General features: G+C 66.1%; 5 protein-coding genes across 7 annotated transcripts; 1 reads left to right on the plus strand and 4 right to left on the minus strand.

Moving 5' to 3' along the window:
• Positions 1 to 3: 3 nt before the first annotated feature.
• On the minus strand, positions 4 to 2,129 carry PTPRCAP (protein tyrosine phosphatase receptor type C associated protein). The gene is made up of 2 exons (XM_080345769.1): positions 1,896 to 2,129; positions 4 to 929 (listed from the first exon to the last, which is right to left on the minus strand). The coding sequence occupies exons 1-2, from the start codon at positions 1,896 to 1,898 to the stop codon at positions 372 to 374; spliced, it is 561 nt and encodes a 186-aa protein (XP_080201895.1). The 5' UTR covers positions 1,899 to 2,129; the 3' UTR covers positions 4 to 371.
• An 845-nt stretch (positions 2,130 to 2,974) lies between these two features.
• Positions 2,975 to 5,943, minus strand: CORO1B (coronin 1B; the record flags this gene model as incomplete). Of its 3 annotated transcripts, none has more annotated exons than XM_080345869.1 (10): positions 2,975 to 3,100; positions 3,457 to 3,741; positions 4,202 to 4,259; positions 4,347 to 4,492; positions 4,569 to 4,673; positions 4,761 to 4,880; positions 5,073 to 5,254; positions 5,335 to 5,464; positions 5,541 to 5,663; positions 5,743 to 5,943. In XM_080345869.1, the coding sequence occupies 10 exons, from the start codon at positions 5,941 to 5,943 to the stop codon at positions 2,975 to 2,977; spliced, it is 1,476 nt and encodes a 491-aa protein (XP_080201995.1). The 3 variants fall into 3 exon arrangements, with proteins under 3 accessions (XP_080201995.1, XP_080201994.1, XP_080201993.1); XM_080345868.1 differs by having other exon boundaries at positions 2,975 to 3,094; positions 3,448 to 3,741; XM_080345867.1 differs by having other exon boundaries at positions 3,448 to 3,741.
• Positions 5,944 to 7,553: 1,610 nt separating this feature from the next.
• On the minus strand, positions 7,554 to 8,666 carry GPR152 (G protein-coupled receptor 152; the record flags this gene model as incomplete). The annotated part of the gene is made up of 1 exon (XM_080345306.1): positions 7,554 to 8,666. One exon carries the CDS (start codon positions 8,664 to 8,666, stop codon positions 7,554 to 7,556), a length of 1,113 nt encoding a protein of 370 aa, XP_080201432.1.
• Positions 8,667 to 11,130: 2,464 nt separating this feature from the next.
• On the plus strand, positions 11,131 to 14,484 carry CABP4 (calcium binding protein 4; the record flags this gene model as incomplete). The annotated part of the gene is made up of 6 exons (XM_080346074.1): positions 11,131 to 11,382; positions 12,267 to 12,297; positions 13,029 to 13,172; positions 13,261 to 13,370; positions 14,136 to 14,283; positions 14,390 to 14,484. The coding sequence occupies 6 exons, from the start codon at positions 11,131 to 11,133 to the stop codon at positions 14,416 to 14,418; spliced, it is 714 nt and encodes a 237-aa protein (XP_080202200.1). The 3' UTR covers positions 14,419 to 14,484.
• Positions 14,485 to 16,206: 1,722 nt separating this feature from the next.
• OSBP (oxysterol binding protein) lies at positions 16,207 to 21,905 on the minus strand (the record flags this gene model as incomplete). Its single annotated transcript, XM_080346151.1, is given in 15 exon segments — positions 16,207 to 16,702; positions 16,781 to 17,001; positions 17,156 to 17,337; positions 17,422 to 17,517; positions 17,613 to 17,716; positions 17,800 to 17,920; positions 18,003 to 18,248; positions 18,324 to 18,455; positions 18,558 to 18,612; positions 18,719 to 18,821; positions 19,075 to 19,273; positions 19,363 to 19,610; positions 20,632 to 20,840; positions 21,594 to 21,739; positions 21,741 to 21,905. Coding segments are annotated over 15 exon segments (2,370 nt in total). The 3' UTR covers positions 16,207 to 16,559.
• Between the last annotated feature and the right edge of the window lie 500 nt (positions 21,906 to 22,405).

Genomic DNA, 22,405 nt, shown 5'->3' on the forward strand with positions numbered 1-22,405 from the left:
GGCCACGGTGGTCCTGTGCTGGGGGAGGGGGGTCCCAGGGGCGGAGATTGGCTGCCCCACCCGGGGTGGGGGGGGTCAGGCTCCACCCCCTTGCACTGTGCCCCACCCCTTCCCCAGGCTCCTCCCCTTCCCCACGCTCCACCTCTTTCCATTTGACCCACCCTTTTTCTTTGGCCCCACCCACTTTTCCCCAAGCCACGCCCCCTTCACCCCCTAAAACTGCCAGCCACAGATGGGCAGAGCTTTTTTTTTAATTGGTCAGTCTCCAGGTTCGTGCAGCCAATCAGGAGGCGGGCAGGGAGGGGTGTCACAGGGCAGTGATGTCACAAGGCGGTGATGTCACAAGGCGGTGATGTCACAAGGCAGTGATGTCACAGGGCGGTGACATGGGGCCGCGCGTCCCCCCACGCCGCCGTCCCCGAGAAGGCATGGAGGTCACTGAGCAGAGCCTCGGCGCTGCCCCCCGCCACGTGCCCCCCACTTGGGGGGCTCCCCCCGACCTCAGGGGCGGATTCAGCCTCTTCATCCTCCTCCTCTTCCTCCTGCTCATCCTCATCCTCCTCCTGCTTCTCCTCTTCCTCCCGCGGCCGCCGCTCCTGGCTCCAGGGCATCAGCTCTTCCTCCTCCTCCCTTGTGGCTGCGGCCGCCACCTCCCCGTCCCCAGCCTCCTCTGCGGTGTCACCTTGTCCCCGCAGCCGGTGCCACTGTCCCCGCAGCACTGCCAGCGCCCGGCGGCCCAGGGGCCGGGGGTGGTACCGTCCGGCCGAGAGCCGGCAGAGGTGGTGCCAGGCCAGCGCCAAACCCACCACCAGGCACAGCAGGACCCCCAGCAGGGCGCCCACCGCCCGGTCGCTGCGCGTCCCCGCCGGTTCCCCCGCCGCCACCAGCCCGGCCACCGCCAGCAGCGCCGGTGCCAGCGCCGCCGCAGCCTGCGGGCGAGGGCAGCGGGGTCAGCGCCGCGTCCCTGGCACCCAGCCCGGCGCCTTCCCGCTCCCGGGGCCGCCACCTCGTCCCGGAAAGTGGGACATGGCCCCGGGGGCGAAGGGCACGTGGGGCCCTGGGCTGTGTCACCCGCGTCCCCTCCCCGCCGGCGGGTGCTGCAGCACCTGTGGGTGCTGGGGGAGAGGAGCCGGCTGCTGCCGCCCCCGCGCTGCCTGTGGGGCTGCCCCACAGCAGCTCTCTTCCTGCTCCCTTCCCACAGAGCTGCAGCCCCATAGCACCCGCCATGGCTCCAGGCTCCCCCCAGCCTGCCTCCCAGCCCCATCACGCTGCCCTCAACCCTCCCAAAATCCCCCCCCACCAAGCCCTGCACCCACAGTCTCCAACCTGAACCCCTAGCACCCAACCTTACCCCCAGTACCCCCCCAGACCCACCGTGGTGCCCTTATCCCACCCAAAATCTCTCCCCACCAAGCCCTCCACCCACAGTCTCCAACTTGGACCCACCACCCGCAAACCTGCCCCCAAAACACATCACATTGCCCTCACCCCCCTCACATCCCCCCCTGCCCTCGCTGGACTGCCCTTGTCCCCCCACCGCCAAAAACTTGTCCCTCACCCCCACATGCATCACTGTGCTGCCCTTGTCCCTCCAACCCCCCTCCCAAAACCTGCCCCCCAGCTCCAGCACCTCCAGGCCCTGCTGCCCCCCACCCCAGGCCCGCTGTGGGAGGGGGATCTACCCCATGGACCCCCCCCGCCACCTCAGCCCCTCAACCAGGGGACGCGGGAACCCAATTTGAATGAAGCACAGCCACCCCCCCGAAGATTCAGCAGGGAAACTGAGGCTGGAGAAGGGCCTGTCCCCCCCCAGCTCGCTCTCATTTTAGAGGGTGGCCCCCCACCCGGGTCCCAGACTCCCCCTGACCCACCCTGCCTGGTTTTGGGGTGCTCACCATCAGCAGGTGCTGCCGAAGCGGGTGCTGGGGGGGCCCCTGCGACGCTTCCTGTCCCCGCGCAGCGGATGTATCAGTGCGGGGGGAGGCGAGGTGCTGCACCCCCCGCCTACCGAGACAAACCCAGAAAACCCAGGGGGACTCCTAGCTGTGGGGACCCGCTGTGACCACCCCCAGCTGTCCCCTGCTCCCCATCACAGCCCTGGGGTCACTGGAGCCCCCCTCCCCCCCATCCTGGGAGCACTGAGCCCCCCCAGTGAGCTGTTTAGGGGGGGCATCCCCTTGCAGACAATCTGTTTGCGCTGCGTCCCCCCGTTTCCTGCGCGAGGCGGGCGAGCTGGTACCCGTGACCGCTGCGCCTTCCTGTCCCCCCCGCAGCCGTCAGAGCTCCCTGGCCCCACAACGAGCCCCCCCAAACCAACAGCAACCCCACACAGAGCACCCCCCCCAGCATCTGTGCCCCAGCCCCTGGCCTCACACAGCACTTTTCTTATAAAGTCCTTTATTTGGAGTGAAAATATAGTTTTTGACCCTGCACTGTAAGGTGGGAGGGGAGACAGGGAGAGGGAAGAAGCCCCCAAAATATAGGGGGGACAATATTCCACAGTTTGGGGATGGGGGGGGAGCAGATCATGCCCAGTCCCACAGGAAAGGGGGGAAGACCCCACCCGTGGGGGGGGACGGGGTGCAGGGGGTGGTGTTTGATCCCAGGAGCAGCCCCCAGCCTGAGGACATGGGGGGAGAGCTGGGGGGAGAATGGTCCACGATTTAGTGGGGGGAAGATAATGGTCCATGATTTTGGGGGGGCAGCACCCAGTAAGGCAATGGGGGTGAGGGGGGGAGCTGCCAGAGGGGCGGCCAGCCCTCCGACGGGAGAACGACCCGGCAGTGGGGTGGGGGGGGGACAGACCCCAGTTGTGGGGGGACAGACCCCAGGGAGGAAGGGGAAGGCTCAGGGGACCCTGGGGTGCAGGCGTGGTCCCTGGCAGGTGGAGGCGTCCCTGGGGATGGGGATCAGTGGTCCCTGGGTGGGGTCAGTGGTCCCTGGTGGGGGTCAGCGGTCCCCGGGCGGGGGGTCCCTAGACATGGCCGTTCTCGAGGCGGCTGAGCTGCTCCTCCAGGCGGGTGATGCGCTGTCCCTGCTCCGCCACCAGCGCCCGCAGAGCCGCCACCTCCTGCAGCACCTCCGCCAGCCGCCCCCCGCCCTGCGCACCCGCGTTAGCCACACCCACCTGGAACCCCAGGCTGGCCCCGCCCACACTGACCACACCCACGCTGACCACACCCACCGTTCCAGTCTGGCCCCACCCACATCACAGACCCCACCCCTGCTTAGACTCACCCACTGCCCCACCCACAGAGACCCCGCCCACCACCCTGTCTTAGCCACACCCATTACCAATTGCCCCGCCCACCTCCCCCAGCTTGGCCTCACCCACTCCAGGGAGCCCACCCATTGCCCCACCCTATAGGCCCCACCCACCCACAGACCTCACCCATCTAAAGACCCCACCCAGAGAAACCACCCACTGAGACCCCACCCCACACATACCGTGGGCGCAGAGGGGCCGGTGCCCAGGGCCGCGGGGGCGCTGAGGCGGGTGGGCGCGGGCGCGGCGGGGGGCGCGGCGGGCGGTGCGGCGGGGCTGGCAGCGGCGGGGGGGCCGCTGTCGTGCAGCAGCGAGCGGCGGTTCACCTTGAGGTCCCTCTGCTTGCTGGGGACATAGGCCTGGCGCAGGGACACCAGCACCGGCCCCGCCGTCCGTCCCGCCACCCACTCCTCCGCCTCCATCGCCGCCTCGGGGCCCGCTGTGTCGGGGTACAGGTCATCCTGGAAAAGGTCCGACTGCACCCCCCCCAAAAAAGAATGTCAGAGGGGCTGGTGGGACCCACCTGGGGATCCTCATAGGGACCGCCACTCAGCCCCCATATCCCATCCAGGGACCCCCACCCAGCTCCCTGTCTTGCTCTGGGACCCTTATCAGGACACTTGGGGACGACCCCCTACCTAGCCTGATTAGGACCAGGCACCCAGCACCCCCACTCAGCCCCCATGTCCCACCCAGGTACCCCTATGAATGCACTTGAGGACGCCCCCACCCAACCTGATTAGGAACCTCCATCCAGAGACCCCCACATCCTACCAAGGGACCCTAGTCAACCCCCATGGGGATCCCATCAACCTGGTTGGGGACTCGCCCCCCAGCCACCTCCCCCTGACCAGGGACCTCCACCCTGCTGTCATGTCCCAAGGAGTGGGAGGTGTCCCTGTCCCCCCCACCCCACACCCCCCAGTCCCCACTGACCTTCCTTGGCACCGTCATGATGATGGGCTCACACTTGCGTTCGTGCAGCTTGTAGAACCTGCCAGGGGGCGCACAAAGGGGGTCATGGGGGGGTCAGCGGGAATGGGGGCACCCCGCTTGTCCCCCGCCACGTCCCCATGCCCACCTGGCGATCTCGCACTTGCTGACGTCCAGCCCGCGCTTGGGCATCCAGCCCATGCCCCGCTGGGGCTCCTTGCTGGTGAAGGTGTTGAGAAAGTGGATGTAGGGGGGCTCCTCCGTGATCTCAAAGTACCGGATGCTCGAGTCACCCTGGGGACACGGCATTGGAGGGGTTCACAGTCTGGGGGGGGGCACAGGTGATGGGGGGGTCACTGTGAGGCCGTACCTTGCCGCAAACGTAGACAACGTTGGTGTCGGGGTCGTAGAAGGGCAGCAAAGCCCCATTGCTGGAGTCCAGCTCCTGCAGCCCCATGGGCTCCTCCAGGTTCTCCTGTGGGGCAGGGTGTCAGCGCCGAGGGACAACGTCCCCACGGGACCCCCCGACATTGTCCCACGGACCCTGCGGGGCGCTCCTCACCGTGTCCCACAGCGCCAGCTGCCGCTCGCTCATGCGGCTGAAGCCGGTGGTGAAGATCTTGCCGTCGGCCAAGAAGATGGCGCGCATGGGCCGTGCCCCCTCGTGCGCCCGTTCCTTCTCCTGGGGAGGGGACACAGGGGTCGGTGACACCATCCTGGCACCCCAGGGAGGAGCAGGGGACAAGGGCACCCAAGGGACAGCGGGGAGCACCAGGGGACAAGAGCAGGGCTGGGGGCGGTTCTCCCCCTGAGGACCAGGGCAGGATGGCGCCTTGGGGACACAGGCACGGTGACAGGGCCCCCGGGGACTCACGGCCACCACGGTGCCACGGCGGGGGTCGATGACGCGGATGCTCTTGTCCTTGCAGGCGGTGCAGAAGCGGGAGCCGTCGCGGCTCCAGCTGACGCTGTAGATGAGGTCAGGGTGCATCCCCTCCAGCCGGTACAGCTCCTCCGCCGTCCCCACGTTCCAGATCAGCACCACGTTGTCACAGCCTGGGTGACAACACGGAAAGGGTCACCTCGGCCATATACCCCCTACAGAACACCCCCCGGCCCCGCAGTCCCCCCCATACCTGCGCTGAGCAGGACGTTGCGGGCGGTGGGGTGCCAGGTGACAATGCCCACGCGCTTCGAGTGTCCCTCCAGCACCACCACCGGCTCCGTCAGCGGCTGGCTCAGCCCATTCTCGGGGATCTGCCACACCTGCCAGGACACAGGGGACAGTAGGGACAGTGGAGGGACACCTGCCAACACCCCCAAACCCCCGCCGTCCCCTCACCATGACAGTGCAGTCCTCCGAGCCGCTGGCGATGACATAGTCGTTGTGGGGACACCAGTCGATGTCGAGGACGGGACCCGTGTGCCCGCACACCGTGGGGTACGACTTGTCGATGCGCCCGGTCTGGGGACAAAGGGACAAAGTTGAGGCGGCGGGGTCACCCACCAGAAAGGTCCCCAAGCCGGCACCCCCCCGGTGTCACCTTGTGCAGGGGGAGGACGAGGAAGGCGCCGCCGCCGCTGGCCTCCACGATGATGGCGACGAAGGAGGGGTTGACGGCGCAGAAGGTGCTGTCCCAGGTGACACGGGACACGCGGATGTCATCGTAGCACTGCTCCGTCTTCACCGGCTGCCCGAAAACGTGACGGAACTTGCTCTGCCGCACCACCTTCCGAAACGACATGGCTGGGGGACACCCCCCTGCGGGGTCAGCGCCGGGGGAGCCCAGCCAGGGACATGGGAGGTGGCACTTGGGTGGCCAGCCCTAAGGAGTGGGGGTGTCACCCGCTAGGGGCCATGGGATGTCGGGGGGGTTGTCCCTGTCCCCCGCCCTGGGTAAAGGGCGGCTCGGCCCCTCCCGGGAGCGGGAAGTCGGGGTGCCCTGTGCCTGCCGGGCAAACAAACCCCGCCTTGCCCCGCCCCGGTGTGGGGGGGACAGGGGACATCCCTCCCGGGATGGGGACACGGGTGGCCCCTCCAGAGGTGGGGACAAGGACAAGGGTGTCACCATGGGTTGAGGGATGGGGATTAGAAAGGAGGACAGGGACAGCGCTGGTGGGTCAGGGGACAAAGACAGGGAGGGGGACAGGGATGGTCGTGCCGAGTAAGGGGACAGGGATGGGGACGGGGACAGGGATGGTCCCGCTGGGTGAAGGGACAGAGATGGGGACAGGGATGGTCCTGCTGGGTGAAGGGACAGAGATGGGGACAGGGATGGTCCTGCTGGGTAAGGGGACAGGGATGGGGACAGGGATGGTCCCAGTGGGTAAGGGGACAGGGATGGGGACAGAAAGGAGGAACAGGAACGGCCCCATCAGGTTAGGGGACCAGGGGACAGGGGTGGGTACAAGGACGGGACAGGGATGGCCCCACTGGGTAAAGGGACAGGGATGGGGACAGGAAGGACAGAGACACGGTCGGGCTCACTGGGTAAGGGGACAGGGGTGGGGACAGGGAGGGACGACGCCCAGGGGAGGCGGATGGGGGGACCCCGGGGGTCAGGGCTGGGGACGACGATGGGGATGGGGCCGGGTCGGTGCCCAAAGGCCGAGCCCCGGGGTCGCCCCATCCCCGCGGTGGGACAGCGGTCCCGTCCCCGCACTCACCGGCGGGCGGGCGGGGCCGGGCCGGTGGGAGCGGGCGGCGGCGCGCGGGGCCGGTGCGGCGGGAGGGGGCGGGGGCAGGAAGTGACCGGAGCCCCGCCCCGCCCCGCGCGTGCGCACCGGCACCGGGAGGGGGGGCGAGGGGGGAGCGGGTACGGGGGGCGGGGGGAACCGTGGGGATCCGCGATCGTGGGGACAGCGGCGCCCGGCACGGCACTGGGGACAGCGGGGTCACGACGTGGGACAGGGTCACCCTGTGGGATAATGTCACCCCGTGGGACACGGTCGCCCCGTGGGCACGGTCCCCTGGGACACGGTCACCCCGTGGGATAATGTCACCACGTGGGACAGGGTCACCCTGTGGGACACGGTCCCCGTGGAACACGGTCACCCCGTGGGCAGGGTCACCCTGTGGGACACAGTCCCCATGGGCAGAGCCACCCCCTGGGGCACAGTCACCCCACGTGGTGTCCGGGTACAGGTCCCCCACGAGGAACAGTGCCACGCTGTCCCCCATGTCCCCACAGGTGGCTGTGCCCCACCGAGGCCCCATCTGCGTGCGTGGATGAAGGGCTCAGCCCACGTGTGGGGCCACGGTGGGGATGTCCCCAGCTGGGGGCACGGCGGGGACATGGGGGACATGGCCCCATGCCACCCCACAGCCGTGCTGGGTGGGGACAGGAGGGACAGCTCATGGAGATGTTGGTGGGGACCCCACGGGTGCTGGTGGGCGGGTGAGGGTGGTGGGTGGCACAGAGGTGATGGCAGCGGGTGGCACAGGGGTGACAGTGGTGGGTGGCACAGAGGTGATGGCAGCAGGTGGCACAGGGGTCAGGGTGGCAAGTGACACAGGGGTGATGGCAGTGGATGCCTCAGTGGTGACAGTGGCAAGTGACCCGGAGGTGACAGCAGCAGGTGACACGCAGGCGAGGACAGCCCGCGGCATGCGGGCCAGGTGGTGTCCGGCGCGGGTTCCCAGCAGCAGGTAGAGCCAGGGGTTGACGCAGCTGCTGAGGTTGATGGCCAGTCCCAGCAGGTACAGGAGGTGACCGAAGCGGTCGGGGGCCACCAGCTGCAGCAGCTGCGTGACCTGGAAGGGCAGCTGCAGCAGCACGTAGGCGCTCAGCGTGGCTGCCACGATCCACTGGAAACGCGTCAGCGGGCGGCCGGGCCGCCACCACGCCACCACCAAGGCGATCCCGTGGCACGCCACCACCACGCCGAACGGCACCAGTCCTTCCACTATCACCTCCAGCCACCGCAGGGGCTCCTCCCAGCTCCCCCTCTCGCTGCGGCAAACGGCCCAGCCGGGCCACAGCTCCACGGCCGACGACATGGCCGTGTCCGGCACGCTGCACCCCGCCGCCACCACCCACGCGCCCACGCACAGCATCACCGGTAACCGCGCTGGCCGCCGGCACCGGTACCAGAGCGGGGCGGCCACCAGTAAGCACCGGTCCAGGCTGATGGCCGCCAGCAGGAAGAGCCCGCTGTAGTAGCCCAAAGCATAAAGAAACTGGTGGAGGCGGCACAGGGGTGTCCCCAACGTCCACCGGTCATCCTGGGTCACCGACCAGATCTGCAGGATCGAGTTGGTGAGGAAGAGGAAGTCGGAGGCAGCCAGGCTGAAGATGAAGGTGGCCAAGCCCCGGCAGCGCAGCCGCCAGCCCGTCAGCCAGAGGGTGAAGGCGTTGGCCGGCAGCCCCAGCACCGCGCAGGCCACCAGCAGCTGCCCGTCCCATGGCAGGGGACCAGGGGGCGGCGGGGACGGCGATGGGGACAGGGTGACATTCGGCAGCTCCATCACCCCGGCTCCTGCGGGCAGCACGGGCAGTTCAGGGCTGCGGGAAAGAGTGTCACCCTCCCCGTGTCACCCCCTCCCATGCCACCCCCTCCATGCCACCCCCTTCCATGCCACCCCCTTCCATGCCACCCCATTCATGTGGTGACCCCCCCTGATCCTCCTGACCTGGCTTTCTCCTGCCCTGCCCTCACTTTTGGGGTTCCCCCCACTATGGTATCCCTGTCCCCAACTAGCTGTGTCACCCTGTCCCCACTGTGTCCATCATGCCCCCAGGGACACCCCACCAGCCCTGCCCCGGGGGGTAAATAAAGTAGGACCTACTTGAATGGTGGAGAGCGCTCGGTTGGAGGTGGCGGGTGGGGGGGGACCTGGCTGTGGGGTGCCCTATATGTGGGAGGAGGGGGGAGGTGCTGCAGATTTGAAGCTCCACCCACTATCTCACCCCCCCTTCCCCTGGTAGTGAACCCCAAATCTCTCACCCCCCAGCACTGACTCTGTCCCTGTGGGGAGCTCTGGGGCAGCACCTTGGGGTGGCCCCAGCTGTGCCTCAGTTTCCCCCCGGTGCAGGGCGGGTGCAGGGGGGCCACTGCCCGCTATTGGGCAGCGCAGAGCGGAAGGGGCCCCACTGTCACTGCCTGGGGACGGTGACACGGGGCAGGGGGGCAGCCATGGAGCAGCCCCCCACCTCACCCATTTCTGACCCCCCCTAGGGCACTGGGTTGGGGGTCCCAGGGCAGCAGGGAGCCCCCTGGGTGGGGACATGGGGACATTGGTGCTGGGCCAGCAAATGTGAGCAGGGGCCAGAGTGTCCCCACGATGGCATTTCCTGCCATGCACTGACTTCCTGCTGTCACCCGCCCGCAGCCGTTGCGTCCGGCGATGGTATCGTGGGGACACGGGGGACACGGGGGGACCCTGCGCCCGCCATGGCACCCACGTCTGTCACGTCCCTGCAGTGGGGACAGGTTCCCAGGCTGGAGATGGGGGGCTGGGCTGGGGACACGGGTGGTGGCCATGGGGTGAGTGCTGGGGACATGGGCTGGTGCTGGGGACACACTGGTGGCCACGGGGTGAGTGTTGGGGACGTGGGTTGGTGCTGGGGACACACTGGTGGCCACAGGGTGAGAGTGTTGGGGACATGGTTTGGTGCTGGGGACATGCTGGTGGCCGTGGGATGTCAGCGTTGGGGACACGGGTTGGTGCTGGGGACACACTGGTGGCCACAGGGTGAGTGTTGGGGACATGGGTTGGTGCTGGGGACACACTGGTGGCCACAGGGTGAGAGTGTTGGGGACATGGGTTGGTGCTGGGGACACACTGGTGGCCACAGGGTGAGTGTTGGGGACATGGGTTGGTGCTGGGGACACACTGGTGGCCACAGGGTGAGAGTGTTGGGAACATGGGTTGGTGCTGGGGACACACTGGTGGCCACGGGGTGAGTGTTGGGGACGTGGGTTGGTGCTGGGGACACACTGGTGGCCACAGGGTGAGAGTGTTGGGGACATGATTTGGTGCTGGGGACATGCTGGTGGCCGTGGGATGTCAGCGTTGGGGACACGGGTTGGTGCTGGGGACACACTGGTGGCCACAGGGTGAGTGTTGGGGACATGGGTTGGTGCTGGGGACACACTGGTGGCCACAGGGTGAGAGTGTTGGGAACATGGGTTGGTGCTGGGGACACACTGGTGGCCACAGGGTGAGTGTTGGGGACATGGGTTGGTGCTGGGGACACACTGGTGGCCACAGGGTGAGAGTGTTGGGAACATGGTTTGGTGCTGGGGACATGCTGGTGGCCGTGGGATGTCAGCGTTGGGGACACGGGTTGGTGCTGGGGACACACTGGTGGCCACAGGGTGAGTGTTGGGGACATGGGTTGGTGCTGGGGACACACTGGTGGCCACAGGGTGAGAGTGTTGGGAACATGGGTTGGTGCTGGGGACACACTGGTGGCCACAGGGTGAGTGTTGGGGACATGGGTTGGTGCTGGGGACACACTGGTGGCCACAGGGTGAGAGTGTTGGGAACATGGTTTGGTGCTGGGGACATGCTGGTGGCCGTGGGATGTCAGCGTTGGGGACATGGGTTGGTGCTGGGGACACCGGTGGTGGCCATGAAGTCAGTACTGGGGACATGGTTTCGTGCTGGGGACACACTGTTGGCTGTAGGGTGGCAGTGCTGGGGACATGGGCCAGTGCCAGCGCAGGGACACAGAGGGTGGCCCCGGGACACTCCCTGGGGACCCATCCGGTGGCTGGTGGCCGGTTGCTCTACCCGGGTGTGAGGCCACAGAGGGTGACAGTGGCCATGGGGGGTGACAGTGGCTGGTGGCCGGTGGCCATTTCCTGCCACTAATCAGCACTAATTGGCTTTGCCCGGGAGCCCGCGGGGGGGCCGGGGGGTAAGAGGATTTCCCTGTCACCTCCTTCGGGCTCGGCCGCCGCGGGGTCCCGCTCCCTGCCCACCCATGCCACGCTCCCGCGGGGACAAGGGGACCCTCAAGGACACGGCGACCCCCGGCAAGGGGAAAGGTGGGGGGGAGGTGGGTGAGAAAACCCCCAAGCCCCCCGAAACCGGCAGCCCCCCCCCGGCTGGCAGCAAGAGCCCCGGCTCCGAGTCCCGGCACGGTGGCCAGAAGAGTGGCAAGAAGGGACACGGGGACCCCCACGCCGCTGCCACCAAGACCTACTCGCCCTTCCTCAACACCGTCTTTGGCAAGGTGGGGACACTGGGGATGGGGGGACTTGGGGACAAAGTTGGGGATGGTCGGGGAATGGAGGGGACATGGGGGTTCTGGGGATGGGGACGGGGACAGTCCAGGACCCAGCGGATGGAGGGGACATGGGGACAAAGTCGGGGGTGCTCTACGACCCTGGGGATGGAGGGGACATGGGGGCACTGGGGATGCGGACAGGGACACTCTGGGATCCTTGGGATGGAGGGAACTTGAGGACAAAGTTGGGGGTGCTCTGGGATCCTGGGGATGGAGGGGACATGGGGACAAAGTCGGGGGTGCTCTACGACCCTGGGGATGGAGGGGACATGGGGACAAAGTCGGGGGTGCTCTACGACCCTGGGGATGGAGGGGACATGGGGACAAAGTTGGGGGTGCTCTGGGATCCTGGGGATGAAGGGGACATGGGGGCACTGGGGATGGGGACAGTCCGGAACCCTACAGATGGAGGGAACATGGCGACAAAGTTGGGGATGGTCGGGGAGTCTGGGGGTGGAGGGGACATGGGGCATTGGGGATGGTGCTGGGGACCCCCCAGGGCTCTGGGGATGGAGGGGACACCCTTGGGGACACGCTGGCTGTCCTCCAGAGGGGGACACATGGTGCCTCCCCATGGGGCACCCTGGGCAGCACCCATGGGTGCCGGGCAAACCTTGGGGGTCCTGGGCAGCCCTGGGTGCGGTGGCAGAGGGGACACAGGGGACAGGGGTGCGGCAGGGGGCAGCGAAGGGCTTTGCCTCCAATCCCTCTAATCCCTCCCGCCGGAGTTAATTTTGGCCCCCGCTTAACGAAGGTGACACTGCGGGCTGTGAGGGGTTGGGGTTGAGTTGGGTCTGATTCTGTCCCCACCCCGTGTGTGTCTGTCCCAGGAGCGGGAGCTGTCACCAGAGGAGCTGGACGGTGAGCAGGGGACAGTGGGACACGAGGGGCTGGTGTGGGCTGGGGGCGTGGGGGGAGCTGACATGGGGACAGTGCCATGGGGACATATTGTCATGGAGGGACGTGACATGGGGACAGTGCCATGGGGATGTATTGTCATGGAGGGACGTGACATGGGGACAGTGCCACGGGGACATATGTTGTTGGACAGATCCACCATGGGGTGCAGTGTCATGGGGTGCAGTGCCGTGGGGACACATGCCAGGGAGGGAAGTGACATGGGGACAGTGCCATGGGGACATATTGTCACGGAGGGATGTGACATGAAGACAGTGCCATGGGGGCATGTGCCATGGAGGGATGTGACATGGTGGCAGTGCCAAGGGGACACGTTGTTGGACAGATCTACCATGCAGTGCAGTGTTGTGGGGACACATACCGGGGGGGAAGTGACATGGGGAAAGGGCCATGGGGACACGTGCCATGAAGGGATGTGACATGAGGACAGTGCCATGGGGACATATTGTCATGGAGGGATCTGCTATGGGACATGGTGCCATGGGGACATGTGCCATGGAGGGATCTGCCATGGGATGCAATGCTGTGGGGACACATGCCATGGGGACAGTGCCATGCGGCACAGTACCTTGGGGAACCCCTCTCATGGTGGGACATCCAGGGACGAACCTGCCCTGGGCTGATGCGGTGCCGGGGTGACCCCCACACCTCACGGTGTCCCCGCGTGTCCCCAGAGCTGCTGGACGCCTTCAAGGAGTTTGACACGGACCAGGACGGGTACATCAGCTACAAGGACCTGGGCGCCTGCATGCGCACCCTGGGCTACATGCCCACCGAAATGGAGCTCATCGAGATCTCCCAGCACATCAAGATGAGGAGTGAGTGGCTGCCATGGGGACAGGGAGGGGACCGTGGGGACAGGGGACGGGGCGTGGGGTGCTGAGGGTGTCCCTGTCCTGTGCGCAGTGGGTGGCCGCGTGGACTTCGAGGACTTTGTGCAGATGATGGGGCCGAAGCTGCGGGAGGAGACGGCTCACATGGTGGGCGTGAGGGAGCTCAAGATCGCCTTCCGGGAGGTACGGCCACCGCCGCGGGGACCACGGCCACGGGGGGGACCGTGGGCACGAGGGGGACCACGGGGGTGGAGGGGACAGCGGCCCTGGAGAGACCATGGTGGAGACAATGACCATGGGGGTGACCACAGGTATGGGGAGGACAGTGACCACAGGGAGACCATGGGGTGGCCATGACCACAGGGCAATGGTGATCAAGGGGGTGACCACAAACATGGACGGGACAACAACCACAGGAAGACCATGGGGTGGCCGTGTTCACGGAGAGGTGGTGACCATGAAGGTGACCATGGGCATAGAGGGGACAGTGACCATGGGAAGACCATGGTAGAACAATGACTATGGCGGTGACCATGAGAAGACCATGGGGTGACAGTGACCACAGAGAAATGGTGACCATGGTGGTGACCACAGGCATGGAGGTGACAGTGACTATGGGAAGACCATGGGGCTGACCACAGGCATAGAGGGGACAGTGACCATGAGAAGACCATGGGATGATGGTGACTGTGGGGCTGACCACAGGTGTGGAGATGGTGACCACAAGGAGATCAGGGGGTGACTGTGACCACAGGGGAACAATGACAACGGGGGTGACCACAGGCATGGAGGGGATGATGACCACAGGAAGACCAGAGGATGACAGTGACCAGGGGGAACAGTCACCATGGGGGTGACCACGGTTGTGGAGGGGCTGGTGGCCACAAGAAGCCCACGGGGTGGCCGTGGCGGGAGGGGAGGGTGACTCCCCGCCCATGGGTGCCGCAGTTCGACATGAACGGGGACGGGGAGATCAGCGGGGCCGAGATGCGGGCGGCCGTGGCGGCGCTGCTGGGGGAGCAGCTCAAGGCGCAGGAGGTGGACGAGATCCTGCAGGACGTGGACCTCAACGGGGACGGGCACGTGGACTTCGATGGTGAGGGGCCCCCCACAGTTCCCCGCAGCCCCCCCTGCCCTCCCATAGGGGCTGCGAGGGGGACTCAGCACCGGGTCCCCTCACGCCTCCATCCCTCCTTCCGCAGAGTTCGTTATGATGCTGTCATCCCGGTAACGAAGCTTTGGGGCAGGAGGAGGGGACCCCCCACCCCGTCCTTGTCAGGAGGAGGGGACCCCCCCCGCCACCTCATCCTTGTCAGCAGGAGGGAACCCCTCCACACACCCCATCTTTGTCAGGCGCTCCCTGCTCACACAACCAGCCCAACCTCTCTGCCACCATTAGGGTTCAGAGTGAACAGCCAGAGCTGTGCCCGTGTATGGGAGCTGGGCAGACACGAGACCCCCCCACCCCAACAGCCCCCGGGGGTGGCGGCAGCGCCGGGGGGGCGCTGGGGGAGCCAATAAACCCCCTTGATCAGAGCCAGAGGTGTCTGTTGGTTGTTGGGGGGGGACACGGGGTGGGACGTGGGGTGGCACCGTTCCCAGCCCTGACACCCCGAGTCACCTCTGCCCAGGGGTGAGCACGGGGGGGACACAGGGGAGGGAGGTCCCAACTGGGGATGCCCCCCCACAAAAGGGGGTCCCCGGGCACCCCCAAAAAGCCACATTCAAGCAGGGAGTTTTGGCTCCACTGGGGCTTGAACCCAGGACCTTCTGCGTGTAAAGCAGACGTGATCACCCCTACACCATGGAGCCGGCCAGGGGGGCTCCCCCAGCCCCCCAAATCCAGCAGGGGACCTGGGGAGACACTGAGGAAACCCCCCAAATTCCCCGCCATTGGGGGGTCCCAAGGGAAAGTGTGTTGGGTTCTTAATGGGGGGGGCAAATGTTGGGGGTTCGAGTCCACCAGCCTTTGCTGGTGAGGGGGGGACACACACAGGGACCCCCAGGACAGACTCCCCTGGGTCAGCACGGGGGGACTGGGGGACAAACACCCCAATGGCTGTGGGGTCACCCTGTGGACAAGTGTCCCCCTCATGGGTTTGACCCCCCCAGTTCCCTTTTTTGGAGGGGGGAGAAGGGTGGCACTTGAGGGGTACGGACAGGGGGTGCTGGGGGTGGAGCCGTGTCCCCAGGGTGGGGGGGCAGGGTAGCACCTGGGGACTTGCAGCGATGGGGGGGACAAGGACACTGGGCCCCCACAATAGCATTGGGGGGACACATTTTGGGGGGGCCCATGATGGCAGCACATCTATGAGAAGGAAGGAGGATGAAGGTTGGGAGTATGTGCCCCCTAAGACACCCCCAGAGCTGCCCGAGTAGCTCAGCCAGCAGAGCATCAGACTTTTAATCTGAGGGTCCATGGTTCAAGTCTCTGTTTTGGGGGGGCTCCCAGCACATTTTGGGGGGGCTCTCAGCTCCCCTTACTTTTTTGGAGGTGCAGGGGTGCCCTCAGCTCCCCCCAGTGTCATGGTAACATGGGCCCTCCCCTGATCAGCACCCACCCCCCAACAGAACAGGCACAGCCAGGCTGGGGCATTCACAGATTTTAATTTAGTTGTTTTCCTGGAGGGAGGGGGGAAAAACAAATAAAAAGGAAAAAAAAAAAAACAACAAACAAAAAAAGGCATCATATCCCCCCCACTTTTCAAGTTTGGGGGTGCAGAGTCACCCCCCCCCAGCCTTCCCCCCCTCCCAGCCCCTGTAGTGTTTGGGGTGCAGGGGCCCGCTGCTCCCCGGAGATGGATGGGAGAGACCCCCCCAAAAAAAACCCAGGACCTCCCCCTGCCCTACACAACCTCTGGGGAAGGCACCTGGCGGGGGGGACACCCCCAAAGTGTGTGTGGGGGGCCAGGTACCCCCTCCCTGGAGTGCTGCAGGAAAAGGGGACTCTGGTTGCTCTCTACATATATATAATATACACCTATAGAAGAGGCTGTGGGGCGGAGTCTGAACGCCCCCCCCCCCCCAGCACCCCAAAGCCTGGAGAGGGGGGGGCAAAGAGGACATGAAAAGAAAAGGGGGGGGGCAGAGACCAAGGCCAGCCTCGGGCTCACCCCGCTGCACCCACCGCCAGGGGGGCCGTGCTCCCCATCCTCGGGGGCTGCTCAGGGAGAGAGACCCCCCCCCCCTCCCCCCTTAAAAATCAGGCCGGGGAGCAGGGGGGGCTGTTCCACCACGGCATCAAGGTCAGTTTGGATGGGCTAAGGCAACCCCGGCAGGCGCTCGCGGCCACGGACAGACGGACAGAGCGGGGGGGCTGCGATGAGCCCCCCCCCAGCATCCACCTGGCTTTTTTGTGTGTCCCCCCCCAGCTCAAAAAATGTCCGGACACAAGCTCCAGTCCTGCTTGTCCTTGCTCTCCCAGTACCCCCCCTTGTAGATGTGCGCCAGCTCCTGCGTCACCGGGTCCTTCCTGCGCTCGAACCACAGCGGCTTGTAGGGGTCGTAGGGAGTCCCTGTGGGGCACAAATTGGGGTGAGTGCCGTGGGGGGGCACGCAGGGAGCTTGGGGAGGGGGGGGAGCCCCTTTTTTACCGTCCTCGGTGGCGCGGGCGGCTTCAGCCTCGCGCTTTTTGCGGGAGAGCCGCTGTTTCTCCTCCAGCCGCTGTTTCTCGGCGTTGGCCTCGTCCCAGCGGCCGTTCTCCATCAGGCGCTGGTCGGGGCGCCGGCGGCTGTCGGTGGGGGCCGTCCCGCTCTCGGGGGCGTTCAGCGTCAGCGCCAGCTCCGAAAAATAGTACATGTTCTCCGCGTACTTCCTATGGGGCAGGGACGGTGACAGAACTCAGCCTCGGTGACAAGTCTCACTCCCAAACAAATCTCGGCACGTCCAGTATTTACAACCCAAACCATCCAAACCAGCCCCCCCGCTGCGGCTTTGGGGACACTTTGTGTCGTGTCCCCAGCACTCACGGGAGGGGGTTTCTCTTCCACAGCAGCACCCGGGTGTCCTCGGCGTCGTGGGGTCTCTGCCGTCCCTCCAGCGCGCTGTCCCCAGCGCCCGTCGGTACCTTGTAACACTCCATCTTCTCGTCCCACGTACCCATGAGGACAAAATGTACCTTCCCCGCGGGGTCTGTCACCTCCCCGGTGACCTGCGGGGACAGGGGACAGCCTGAATGGGGACACCCAGGAGCCAGCAGCACCCCGGCGCGTCCCACTTGTCCCCCCGTCCCTACCTTCCTCGCCACGTCCCGCGAGAAGTAGCTGTAAGGGACAAACTTGAGGTTGCACTTGTCACCCGTCTTGTGGTTGACAATCTCGATTTCCCCCGACTGTGGAAGAGGAGACGCTCAGTGAGGGGAAACTGAGGCACAGAACCGGCACAAACGGGTCCCCGGGAAGCCCCATCGCCGCATTTTCACCCCACCTGGTCTATCCAGAGCTTCCCCACGATGATGTTGTGCACGGTGGTGGTGACTTTTTTCCACGTGTAGTGGTTGCCCGAAGAGTGGAAGACGCAGTGGATGGTACCTGAGGAGGGACGTTGCGTTGGGGACAGTCCCTTCAGTCCCCAAACCCCGACGTTTCCCCGCCCCGAGCGTCTCCCCGCTCACCCAGAGGCATGATGGAGAGATATTTGCCCCGAAATTTGCTGGTGATTTTAATTTCCTGACGAAGTGTCCAACCGTTTTTGGAGTCGGCGTGATGAGCGGCGGCCGGAGGGTGGTGGCTCACCTGGGTGGGACAAGGGGACAAAAATCAGCGCTGGCCACCCCCATAGCACCGGAGGTGGGGGGAGAAGCATGTTTGGGGGTACCTGCTCGCACAGGGAGCGATAACCGTTCTCCTCCAGCCGATCCAGCTCAAAAGTTTCCCCCAGAAGGGGGTTGAAGGGTTTGCTGGTGCGAAAAACCGTGGTGGAATAGGAGGACACGGTGAAAGCCGCCACGTAACACAGCTGCTCCAGAGAGCTCTCGCATTTGGCCGCTCGGTCCAGCAGCTCGTGGTACTCCAGGTCCTCGGTCAGACGCTGCAGCATGGACAGGGGCTCGTTGAAGTTCACCTGGAGGGGACAAAGAGGTTAATGGGGGGGTCTCTGTGTGCCCCGTGCCCCACCAAGAGCCCCCGCTCCGCTCACCGGCATCGGGATTTTGGACAACTCCTTCCCGATGCAGTTTTTCATGATGCTCCAGAGGTTGAGGCTGTAGTTGGGTTTGTAGGGGATGCGGGTTCTCTTCTCCTTCTTAGTGTCTTCCACTTGGTGCTTGTACTGGGGAGGGGGTGGAACAAAGGCTGTTGTGACCGCCCCCAGGAACTGGGGCACCCCCCGTTCCTCTGCAACCAGCACTGCTCACAGAACCCCCCGTCCCACCTGCTCGTCCAGGCTGATGTCGCTGCTGGTGCCGCTGATGTTGCTGCCGGTGCGTCTAGGGGGGATGAGAGGGGCAGAATCAGTCCCGGGGGGCAGAATCAGTCCCGGGTGGGGGGTACAAAATCAGTCCTTGGGGTGCAGCCCCACAAAGCACCACTTACTTGTGGCCCATGCTCTCCGGCATGGGGATGATCTCTGGGGCGTCGAAGAACTCGTTGTCATCGTCCTCGTCGCTCAGGTCTCCTTTAGCGGCACAGCACGGATCTGGGGAGGGGGGGACAGGGCCAGGTGAGCTCAAAATTCCCCCTAGAGGGTCCCCTGTCACCTCCCGCCAGCTGAGGGGACACTGAGAAGGGACACAGAATGTTTAAGGAGGAGCGAGAGCAAAGTAAACGAGGTTTTGTGGCGGTCGGTGCCATAAGCCACGCGGGAGGGAGCGGACAGCCCTGCTGCGTGGGGACAGCGATGTAACAGCAGCTAAGCTGCGCTCAGGAGCAGGATGGGGAGCAGCTGGTACCTTTGGCAGAGCCGGCGGTGCCGGGCGCGGCGGCGGGCAGGACGGTGGCGCCACGGAAAGCCCTCTCCAGGTGGTTGTGCTGCTTGGCAAGTTGCTCCAGCGTCTCCTCCAGCCAGATCCGCTGATCCCGCTCGTGCTGGAGCGATTTTTGCCACTTCTTGCTGTGCGTCTGGGCCAGCAGCAAAAAATCCCGACAAGCCTGCGGGGAAACGGAGCCGCGTCACCGTCTGGTCCACATTTTGGGGGTGAAACCCACCCCCCAGGGCCCCCGTGGGGCGCGGGACTCACGTTGATCATGGCGTTGGAGGTGATGCGGAAGAGGGTGGCTCGTTCGTTGACCTGTTTGATCTTCTCGGTGCTCTCGGCCGGGAGGCGCAGGGTCTCCAGCTCGCTGAGCGAGCGCTGCAGGGCCGTGCCGTGCTTGGCGATCAGGTCGTTGCAGGTGCTCAGATCCTCCACTTTGCTGGACAGGGTGCGTAACGTGTTCTGCAGCTCCGTCTTGTCCGTCTGTGACACCGACTCGTCGCCGGAGTCATCTGCCAGCGGGAAGGGATGTTAGCGAGGCTGCACAGGGTATATTGGGAACAATTTCTTCCCCAAAGGGCTGAACAAAGGCATTGAACAGGCTGCCCAGGGCAGTGCTGGAGCCACCATCCCTGGAGGGCTGGACAGACGGACATGAGGTTCTCAGGATATGGGGCAGGGACAGGGGTGGGGAACAGCTGGACTCGATGGTCTCGAGGGTCTTTTCCAACCAAAACACTTCTATAATTCTACGATCCTCTTTTCCCAACAAAGGGGGAAGAAGGAGAAGCTGCACACTGGGAAGCAGAAGCCCCCAAATTCCCCACCGAGGGCTGGGAGCCACACGTGGGTGCTCCCGGTGACTGTCACAGCGTCCTGAACTGTGATGCCAGAGCAGGGAGTGCCAGCTCGGAACAGATGGTCCATGTCCTGGCACAGGAGCGATTGCGCCAGCGAGCAAACACATGCCAGGGCTGCTGCGGCCAGAGCCGGGCAGCCGGGAAGGCGGCTCTGCACCGGCAGGCAGGACAGCCCTGCAAACCGTGCAGGAGGGGCAACGGGGGACAACGGGTTTGGAGGAGGCTCGGGAACAGAGAGGGGACATGGGGACATATCTGCAAGCACAAAACAGCCCCGGTGTTCAAGGAGAGGGACCCACAGGGATGTCTCTCTCTACAACTGCCTGAAAGGAGTTTGGAGCCGGGGAGGTCGGGCTCTGCTCCCCAGGAACAAGTGATGAGAGGAAACGGCTTCAAGTTGCGCCAAGGGAGGCTGAGGTTGGATGTGGGAACAATTCTTCCCCAAAGGGCTGTGGGGCATTGAACAGGCTGCCCAGGGCAGTGCTGGAGTCACCATCCCTGGAGGGCTGGACAGACAGACATGAGGTTCTCAGCACACGGGGCAGTGCCAGGGTGGGGGAATGGCTGGACTCTGATCTCGAGGGGCTTCTCCACCCAAAATGATTGTGCCGCAGGGTGTGACACACTGCCTGGCTTCGGGGGACCAGGGGACACCCCGGGGTGGTGGCTGTACCTGACTCCTCCAGCATCTTGACGGCTTTGGCCTTGGCCAGCTCCAGGGCGGTGACCCAGCGCTGCCGCTCCACCTCCGAGCTGGCCTTCAGGTGGTAGGTCTGGGCCCCCCCGTTGGAGATGATGAAGTTGCAGGAATCCTCCACCGTGATGTTGGCCGTGGCCAGGTTGATGGTGCCGCGGCAGGTGTGCCGCATCTCCGCCTTGGAGCTGCGCACAGCGGGGGGACGGTGAGGGAGGAAAGGGGGGAACCGAACCCTTGGGGGGGCCCTGGCGCTCCCCATCCCATCCTGGGGCTATTAATAGAGCAGCGGCGGGTGTGCCAAGGCGTGGGGTTTCACGGCCGGAACGTGGCCAAGGTTCCAGCGCCGCTTTGGGGGAGAACACGGAGAGGGGGCACGACCCTTGCCCCCTGCGCTCCCCCCGGTGCCTTCGTCCCACCCCCGGGCCGGAGGGTGAAGTCCCGGGCGCCGCGGGGCCGCGCCAGCCCGGCACACCCTTCCACGTCACCGGGGCTGCTGGGACGGATGCGAAAGAGCCGCCCGGGACCCCCCAGGCCGGCCCGGTGTCTCCCCCGCCCTGCGGGTCTGTAACCGGAGCCGGCAGCTGCCGCAGGGCTCCGGTTCCCTCATAAATAACGGAGGAGCCCAGAGCGACCGGGCTCAGGTGTCCCCTCGGGGACCGAGCGGTGACACGGGGCGGGGGGCCGGGAACGCGGCTGCCCCCCAGCCCGGTTCCCACCCCCGGTGTCCCGATGGGCGGGGGACGCGGGGAACAGCCCCGGGACCGGGCACCCGCTCCGCCCGAGCACGGCGGGGACCGGCCCTGCCCGCCCCGCCCGCACCGGGGCACCCCCAGGCCGCCCCGGCGGACACACCGGCCGGGCCCAAGGTCACGGGGGAGCCCCGAGGGGGCGGCGGGGGCCGGGCCCCGGTGTCAGGGCGGGTTCCCCCGGTACCGTACCGGTAGTAGCTGAGGAGGCCGTTGCTGAGCACGAACCAGCGGCGCTGGTAGCCCTTGATGTAGTTGGTCCATTTGAAGAGCCAGCCCTCGCGCGCCGAACCGGACCCGGTTCCGCCCGCCCCGGAACCGCCGCCGCCGCCGCCCCCCCGCCGCCGCCACCGCCCCCGGGCCCGCCCCGCCGCCCGCCGCCGGGGAAGGCAGCGCGGGGGGCCGCCCCCGGGGCCGCAGGCAGCGCCATGGCCCGGGCAGCGCCGTGGCCGCCGCCGCCACCGCCGGGCCGGGGCCCGCGGCCGCCGCGCGCAGCTCCGCCATCACCGCCGCCGCCACCGCCCCGCCGGCGTCACCGCCCCGCCCCCCCGGCCGCGCCCCATTGGCGGAGGCGGCCGCCGCTCGCCCCGCCCCGCCGGAAGGATTGGTGGCGTCGCCGGCGCGGGGCGGTGCTTGAGTTTCTATTGGATGCTGTCACGCCTGCGCTGAAGGCGGCGCGGCTGCGCCCCGCCCCCGCGTTCTCACTGGTCATTTGGCTTGTCTGTCTCCTCGGCGCGCCAATGAGCTGAGGAGCGCGGCGCCGCGCGTCACTGACGCGAGGATGGGCTGGGCGGCTCGACGGAGCGGTGACTCATCCCACGCCCCATTGGCCGCGGGGGCGGGCCCTCACGCTGCCATTGGCTGAGACAACGATCTGTCACCTGGAGGTGGGGGGAGGGGGGGGCGGCGACCTCTGCCCTTTCCCCGTGGCTATGGGGGATTCCCGGGGGTGACTGTCCCGTGCCCCCCCGGTAAAGGAGACGCCGCATTCCCGGCAGTATTAC

This window comes from Nesoenas mayeri (genome assembly GCF_963082525.1).
Source record: "Nesoenas mayeri genome assembly, chromosome: 5".
NCBI classification, from domain to species: Eukaryota; Metazoa; Chordata; class Aves; order Columbiformes; family Columbidae; genus Nesoenas; species Nesoenas mayeri.